Source organism: Saccopteryx leptura, chromosome 4, assembly GCF_036850995.1.
Source record: "Saccopteryx leptura isolate mSacLep1 chromosome 4, mSacLep1_pri_phased_curated, whole genome shotgun sequence".
Classification (NCBI taxonomy): domain Eukaryota; kingdom Metazoa; phylum Chordata; class Mammalia; order Chiroptera; family Emballonuridae; genus Saccopteryx; species Saccopteryx leptura.
In genome coordinates this window covers 218,307,381-218,315,769 of record NC_089506.1, presented here as the reverse complement: position 1 = coordinate 218,315,769, position 8,389 = coordinate 218,307,381, and the positions used below count along the sequence as shown (strand labels likewise).

Genomic DNA, 8,389 nt, shown 5'->3' with positions numbered 1-8,389 from the left:
GGTCTCTTCCCTAATGGGCCGTACAGTTTAATGCGGGAGACAGGCATTAAACCGGCAAAAGGAAAAAATGCCAACACTGATGGGTGCTGTAAAGAAAATAGGGTCTGAGACAGGGGGAGTTAAAGGGAAGTCTTGAAGGAGGTGACCTGAGCTGAGCCCTCAGTGCCTAGAAGAAGCCAGGCTGGACAAGGGGAACGCATTCTGAGTGGAGGGTAGGACAAAGGCCTGGAGGCTCAAGGAGCCTGGCGTGTTCACAGCACAGAAAGATCAGTTACAGCGCAGGAAACCAGGGACAGTGGTGGGAGATGAGGTCAGCCATAAGGCGGTGGGAGTGAGGAATTTATATGTTGGCTGAAATGCAAGCTAGCCCCACCCACTGAGAAACATAGTCCAATAGTCACCAGTCTCTCTTCAATCTCCCCAATCCCAAAACAGAACCTGCTCATTAGCAGGAGCCAATGAGAGGAAATGGAGCCACCGGAAGTGTCCCTCAATAGGACTTCCTCTTACCTTGTAGAAGTGGAGGACTAAGGTTCCCCCTGACACCAGTGCCTAGTAGATCTATTAAAATCTTATCGCTGATGTTCTTCTCACTTAGGAATAAAGTGACTCCACCAGGACTTGATTTGCACTGGGGGATGGCGGGCTGGCTTCCAGGGCCTTTCTTGGAATTTCTTTGGCAAAAGACTTTCTAAAATCCCCTTAAAATCTGGTCTTTGTCCTCCCAAGCCCAGATCTCCAAATTAGGCACAAAATCACAGGGGTCACCCTGGCCGGTTGGCTCAGCGGTAGAGCATCGGCCTAGCGTGCGGAGGACCTGGGTTCGATTCCCGGCCAGGGCACACAGGAGAAGCGCCCATTTGCTTCTCCACTCCTCCACAGCGCTTTCCTCTCTGTCTCTCTCTTCCCCTCCCGCAGCCAAGGCTCCATTGGAGCAAAGATGGCCCGGGCGCTGGGGATGGCTCTGTGGCTTCTGCCTCAGGCGCTAGAGTGGCTCTGGTCGCAACATGGCGACGCCCAGGATGGGCAGAGCATCGCCCCCTGGTGGGCAGAGCGTCGCCCCATGGTGGGCGTGCCGGGTGGATCCCGGTCGGGCGCATGCGAGAGTCTGTCTGTCTGTCTCTCCCTGTTTCCAGCTTCAGAAAAATGAAAAAAAAACCACAGGGGTCTTTGGGGTGTGAAGCCCTAGACCCCTTCTCTGCTTCCTATGTCCTCTTTATCCTGCTTGTGCCTTTGGTTTTTTCTTTTCTTTTTTTCATTTACAAAAAAGGAAGGAGTCTGACTAGATAGCTCAGTTAGTTAGAGCATGTGCCTGCCAAGGTTGCTGGTTCGATCCCCAGAATCAACCACTGAATGCATGAATAAGTGGAACAACAAATGTTTCTCTCTCTCTTCTCTCCTCTTTCTCTAAAATCAAAGATGTGACTTAAAAAAATAAAAGTAAAAGAGGAAGGATAATAAAATCTGTGTCATAGGGTTGTCTTGAAGATAGTCTTCACCACTTTTAGGTTTACTCCAACCTGGCTGGGGCACAGGTGACGGAAGAGTCAGAAGGTACAAACAGTTTAGAAATCTAAATTCTCAGCCCTGGCCGTTGCACCGGGCTTCCTCCTAACGTACCTATAAGTAAGGTGACCAATCATCCTCCTTTAGGGAGGACAGTCCTTCTTTTGTAAGTTCCATCCTCCCATCCTCCCTCAAAAAGTGTCCTCCTACATGTCTTCCTTTTTGATATCGGAAGACTAATCTGTAAATGTCCGTATTCAATCATGCAGAGTCAATCCATTGTGTGTGATGTGACATATTTGTATCTAAATGAGTACTTTTTTTCTTATGATTATTATTAAAAATTAATAGGCATGTAAGTATAATTACAATATAAAATATTACAAATGTCTTTATTATGCATTTCTCATATTATAGTGTATTTCTGTTGCAATGAATAAAATGTTTCTTTTATTTACAATATTGTTTTCTTCTATTTGTTTTTGTCCTCCTTCTCATTGTAAAAAAGTTGGTCACCTTACTATAAGTCTCTGATGGCTTCCACTGATGATAGTTACACCTGATATGTGAGTCCTCTGCTGTCTGGCTTGTGCCTATTCCTTCCTGGGTCCCCACTCCCCCACACTAGGCCTGGCCATTCACGCCTTCCTTCAACTATTACTCCCTGAGGCCCTGGCCGGTTGGCTCAGTGGTAGAGCGTCAGCCTGGCGTGCAGGAGTCCCAGGTTCGATTCCCGGTCAGGGCACACAGGAGAAGCACCCATCTGCTTCTCCACCCCTCCCCCTCTCCTTCCTCTCTGTCTCTCTCTTCCCCTCCCGCAGCCAAGGCTCCACTGGAGCCAAGATGGCCCGGGCGCTGGGGATGGCTCCTTGGCCTCTGCCTCAGGCGCTAGGATGGCTCTGGATGCAACAGAGCGACCCCCATAGGGGCAGAGCATCGCCCCCTGGTGGGCATGCCGGGTGGATCCTGGTCCGGCGCATGCGGGAGTCTGTCTGACTACCTCCCTGTTTCCAGCTTTGGAAAAATGCAAAAAAAAAAAAAAAAAAAAAAAAAACCACAAAAAAACTATTACTCCCTGAGAGGCAACTGTGGAAACACAAATGTATTTCTCAAATTATGAGCATGGTAATGTTTTATTTTAGATTTATAGTAAGGAAATCAGGAAAAAAGAGAAAGCGAATATGATTTAAAGAACAAATGTAGGAAGTGATTTCATAACAAGACAAATGAGTGTCCAGGACAGCGCTGTGCGCCAGCGCACCGTCCAGCACAGCAGCCATCAGCCCCGTCTGGCTTACTGAGCATTTGAAACGTGGCTGTGACTGAGGAAATGATTTTTAAATTTTACTGAATTAATCTTAAACAGCCTCCTGTGACCAGGGAATACAGTATCGACCAGAGCAGAGCTAATAGATCACTCAGTCCACGCACAACTCAATCGTCTCAGCATGGCGGGGACAGGAACAGATCCAGCAGGATGGAGGAAGAGAGAAGAGCAACAACGGATGGCGCTGAAGGTCCACTTCAAGAGCCACGGAGGCGGGGTCCAGCGGATCCGGTGCGCGGGACTCAGGTCTGCGGCCCCGGGAGCTGCCAGTGGGCGGAGCGTGTGGGCGGAGCGTGTGGGCGGAGCGTGTGGGCGGAGCGTGTGGGCGGAGCGTGTGGGCGGAGCGTGTGGGCGGAGCGTGTGGGCGGAGCGTGTGGGCGGAGCGAGATGCGGGCTGCGGAGTTTCCCAGTGCCCCCTCGAGGCTGGGAGGAGGTGGAGCGCGCCTTAGAGGGTCTTAGCTGACCTGGGCAGGCCCCCCAGAACCATTGATTTCGGGATCCCTCTGCTCCGACCCCGCACATCCCCAGCGTCGATTTTACAAAGATTTAGCCTGAGTACTGGGTGCGTCTGCTTTCGCTTGATTTTTTTTTTTAACAGAAAGCCTACTTGTTGCTTTTTTCTGATTACTGAATTGGCACGTGCCAGCCTTCTCCGATTCAGAGAAAACCTACAGGTATAAATAGGAAAGTGAAAACCACCGGAAATCCCATCCCTCGCCCCAGCACCTGGCACCATGTGGGTGTCACCAATGAATGTTTCTGACAGTGTAACTCCGCTTACATCCTGTTGAATAACTTTTCTGATATTATTTTCCTACAAAAGTTATTATTTTGAGCCCCCTGCAAGAGAGGTGTGATCTCACGGCTCCTCTCAGCCGCGGGGACAGCTGTGTGGGACTTGCCCGTGATGCACCCTGACTCCGACCCGCCCCCCATATTCTCACACCCCTGTAAACAGGTGAGAACACCAGACTCAGAGAAGCAAGGGCTCTACGCTCATCCTGCCTGTTTAACCTGCCTTTGCCGAGGGAGCTGGGGGACCCATGGGCAAGCTATCATACTTGACCTCTCTGAGCCTCAATTTCCTCCCCATCAAAGATAAGAGCAGTGCCCCGCAGCCCACAGTGGGGGGTGAGGAGCAGACGTCACGATGGGTGAAGGCCAGGCGGTGCCAGCTGCTCTGGTGATAAACTTGCCCATGCTACCTGGCAGCAGCAGCACAGCGCCGGGACTTCTTCAAACTCTCACCCTTTCCCCTAAAATAAGGAAGCTGGGGTCTGGAGGTCAAAGAGAAAGGATGTCTAGCCGGGGGTTGATAGAAGGTTGGGCTGCACAGAAGGCGAGGCAGGGATACCTGCCTCCGGTTCTGGGATTTGGGCCAGAGCAGTGCCTGAGCAGAAGGTTTTCCCTCCTGAAAAATAAGGGATGTATGAAAGGGTTTCCCAAATCCCTTACAACTCTAAATCACAGCAATACTCCAGGGAAAGTATTGGGTGGTGTGGTCTTTAGAGTCAGAAGATTCCAGAACTTTGTTCAAGCTAGGGCTAAGGGCAGGAGGTTGGGCAGTGGAGGCAGCTGTGCTCTTGCCTGATTCCAGCTGGCAGAGAATGAACAAGACTGGGAGACCTCCCCCCAACAAGCTGTCTTCTAGACGAGCGTGTCACAGGAACACCATTTCTGGAGAATTCCTATCTCCCTCTTTTTTTTTCAACATCCCCTTCCCCCAGCACTGTCTCTTTAGCACCTGTGGCCCTGGTCCCTCTTTTAGGCTATTTTAGTACTTGTTAGTGGTTACTTAATTAAGTCTCCAAGGTCCTACCTAGGAAGCAGCACTGAAGGAAAAGGAGCCAACGTCCCCCACAGGTCAAGAGCAGACAACCAAAGGAGAGCCAGGAAGACCCACAAAACCAGTGTTCGTCCTTTATTGAGGTGTCAGGGTAGAGGAGCTCCCAGAGGAAGCAGAGCCCAAGGACTCAGGAAGACGGAGGCGGGAACTCAGGGCTTCTCGGAGCTGCAGGCCTCGCTGCCTGGGCGAGGAGAAACGCCGTGGGAGGTCTGAGTGCTCACTGGGACTTCAGGAAGGCCCTGTATTTGTCCAGGAAAGGGGCAGACAGGTTGTTCAGCTCTTGGCGAAGTTCCTGCAGAGTTCTGTCCTGCTCTTGCTGCTCGCCTGTCACCTGCGGCTTGTAGTAGTTGATGTACAAGTCCACCCAGTCATTCACCACAGTCACCATGGCTTCTTCAGAGACGAGAGGCTCCGTGAAGACCTGGGGGGTGGGGGGAGGGGTGGAACGTGGTCAGCAATGTGAGTCAGGACTAGTCCACAGACTCCGACATCCGCCTTTCTCCGACGACGACGACGTCGAGTTGTTTCGACTCCACCATTACCCTCCCAGCTCCAAATGATTCTCTCTTCTCACCCACCCCTCCCACCAGACCGGTCCTTTGAAAGCAGAGTGCCTGGACTTACCTGCTGATTCAGCAGCACATTAAATTCCTTCATTCCTTTGGAAATGAGATCTTTATTAGCCTGAAGAAGGGCCATCTGCCTGTTAAGAGAAGGAAAAGTGAAGTCTCGTTGTCCTTCGTCCCTCGGTATTTTCCCCAGTTCCTGCATTCTTCTTCAAGGGTCCTGGGGCCCCACAGGGTCCCCTCCTCTCCAATACCTTTCAGATCCTGCCCTGCTCTGAAGTCACGTTTCTCGCAGGCTGGCTCACCTGCAGGTCCAACAGTGCTGTTATGTCTTCCTACGCTTCTCAGGGTCTGTGTCCCCAAGCTAGATGTAGGCAAGGAGTCAAGTGTCATCCTGGGAGGGAAACGCCCTGCATCTCGGTCCTGAGGGTGGGTGATAGGTCGACCAGGGGAGGGGAAGGAGGGAGAGGCTTCCCTGAGGTTAGAAAGATAGCAAGGCCATGAAATAACAGATAAGCGGACAGACCCAGAAAACCAAACCAGGGCGAGATCCGTGCCCTCTGCCCCCTATCCGGGTATCCAGGCTCCAAATGCTGACAAAACCAATATTGACTGAGCCTCCTCATACATGGCAGGCACTTTTAAATCATCACAACAATGTGATGGCAATCATTCTCCCAATTCATATATTAGTGGCAACTTACATCATATTTATCATTGATGCCAGGCACTGTGTCAAGCATCCGTTAAGGTATTTATCCTTGGAATCTTGATAACATTATGCGGAGTGAAATAAGTGAATCAGAAAAAAAACAAGAACTGCAGGATTCCATACATTGGTGGGACATAAAAATGAGACTAAGAGATATGGACAGGAGTGTGGTGGTTACGGGGGGTGGGGGGAGGGGAGGAGGGAGAGGGGAAGGGGGAGGGGTACAAAGAAAACTGGATAGAGGGTGACGGAGGACGATCTCTCTTTGGGTGATGGGTATGCAACAGAACTAAATGACAAGATAACCTGGAAATGTTTTCTTTGAATATATGTACCCTGATTTATTGATGTCACCCCATTAAAATAAAAATTTATTTATATAAAAAAAAAGGCAACTAGCTCCCATTGTATAGATTATCTGGGATCAGTTTAACTGAGTCATCCATGGATAAAAACATTGTAGTTGTGTATGAATAAATAGTAAAAGAATACGTGAGTAAAAAAAAAAAAGATATTTATCCTTATTTTAAAAATCCTACTGGGTAGGTATTAGTAACGTCACAATTTGCAGATGAGCCATCTGTAAGACTTGGGGACTGGACACTACCAGGCTGTGCTCTGCAAGAATGGAGACATAATTGTCTTGTTCTCTACATATCATTAGGTAGAAACAAAGTAGAAATACCCTTTCTAAGTGCACCCTCTCTCTCAGGAGCACACCCAGGCATTTCTTCCCTCTCAGGAATGTATCTCTTAATCTCTAAGGGGCCCCATGAGACTTGCAACCAAGGGAGCCACGAGCAGCGGCAGCTCGTCCCAGGCTACCCCCTGAACGGGTCTCCAGGACCCTTCTCTCTGACTTCCCAGTGGGCCAGAGCGGCACCCCCTAGACTCTCCTGTTGCTTCTCCTGCCTCAGCCCCTCCTTGTTTCACTGTCCCCAGCTTTAATAAATGTACTCACAAAATCAAAAACAAAAAAGGAAAGGCTCCTTTTATTATTTTTAAACATTTTCCAAATGTTTTTCCATTTTTAGTAGGTGTTTTTCAAATTCCAAACCAGCACATACTAATTGAGATCAATGAAATATTACAAAAATTGCACCCTGAGAAGGGTGATTATTTTAGCTCCCTCCCTCTACAACAGGGGTCAGGAAACTTTCAGGCTGAGAGAGCCATGAACGCCACATATTTTTTTTAATTTTATTTATTCATTTCAGGGGTGGGGGAGAGAAAGAGAGAGAGAGAGAGAGAAGGGGGAAGGAGCAGGAAGCATCAACTTCCATATGTGCCTTGACCAGGCAAGCCCAGGGTTTCGAACCGGCGACCTCAGCATTCCAGGTTGACGCTTTATCCACTGTGCCACCACAGGTCAGGCAAACGCCACATGTTTTAAAATGTAATTCCGTGAGAGCATACAACAACTCGTATACGTTATACATTATCCAATAAAAATTTAGTGTTGTCCTGGAAGACAGCTGTGATTGGCTCCAGCAACCCGCAATCATGAACATGAGTGGTAGGAAATGAATGGATTGTAATACATGAGAATGTTTTATATTTTTAACGTTATTATTTTTTTTATTAAAGATTTGTCTGCGAGCCAGATGCAGCCATCAAAAGAGCCACATCTGGCTTGTGAGCCATAGGTTCCCAACCCCTGCTCTACAAAGTAACCATCATTAAAGATATGTGTGTTTCCTGCTACATGTTTCTGCTGTCAAAAACCAACATTCAGTCCTGGCCAGTTGATTGGAGCATCATCCTGAAGTGTGGAGGTTGCATGCTCAATCCCTGGTCAGAGCACATACAGGACCAGATCAATGTTCTTGTCTCTCTCTCTATCTCTCTGTCTCTCTCTCTCACTCCCCCTTTCTCTCTAAAATCAATAAAATAGCCTGACCAGGCGACAGCACAGTGGATAGAGCATCAGCCTGGGATGCCGAGGACCCAGTTTCTAAACCCCAAGATTGCTGGCTTGAGCGCGGGCTCACCAGCTGTGCGTGGGATCATAGACATGACCCAAGATCGCTGGCTTGAGCAAGGGATCACTGGCTCTGCTGAAGCCCCCTGGTTAAGGCACATATGAGAAAGCAATCAATGAACAACTAAAGTGATGCAACTATGAGTTGATGCTTCTCATCTTTCTCCCTTCCTGTCTGTCTGTCCCCCACCACCCCCTCTAGCAAAAGAAAAACATATTCAATGCACATAAAGTCCTGTACAAGGAAGTTACCATACCAGTTTGTAATAATGAAAATTCAGAGTCAACCTGGAGGTCCACGAACATGGAGAATCTAAGAAATTGTAGCACATTCGTACTAAGGCATGACATGCAGCTGTTAAAATAAATGAGGCAATACATAAGTGCTGATATGAAAAGATCTGTAAGACAATGTTAAGTGAACTATAATTAGAGCAGGCTATCCCAGATT

General features: G+C 48.8%; 1 protein-coding gene across 2 annotated transcripts; it reads right to left on the bottom strand.

Annotated features, from left to right (window-relative positions):
• Positions 1-4,735: 4,735 nt before the first annotated feature.
• Positions 4,736-5,655, bottom strand: AHSP (alpha hemoglobin stabilizing protein). Of its 2 annotated transcripts, none has more exons than XM_066380062.1 (3): positions 5,500-5,655; positions 5,304-5,382; positions 4,736-5,100 (listed from the first exon to the last, which is right to left on the bottom strand). In XM_066380062.1, the coding sequence occupies exons 2-3, from the start codon at positions 5,376-5,378 to the stop codon at positions 4,897-4,899; spliced, it is 279 nt and encodes a 92-aa protein (XP_066236159.1). In that variant the 5' UTR covers positions 5,379-5,382; positions 5,500-5,655; the 3' UTR covers positions 4,736-4,896. The 2 variants fall into 2 exon arrangements, with proteins under 2 accessions (XP_066236159.1, XP_066236160.1); XM_066380063.1 differs by having other exon boundaries at positions 5,551-5,646.
• Positions 5,656-8,389: the final 2,734 nt, after the last annotated feature.

Bases quoted from the DNA above. Each gene is read 5' to 3' on its own strand.
- AHSP (XM_066380062.1), bottom strand. From the start codon at position 5,378: ATGGCCCTTCTTCAGGCTAATAAAGATCTCATTTCCAAAGGAATGAAG. The intron at 5,101-5,303 runs GTAAGTCCAGGC...CCCACCCCCCAG, and splicing joins ATGTGCTGCTGAATCAGCAG to GTCTTCACGGAGCCTCTCGT.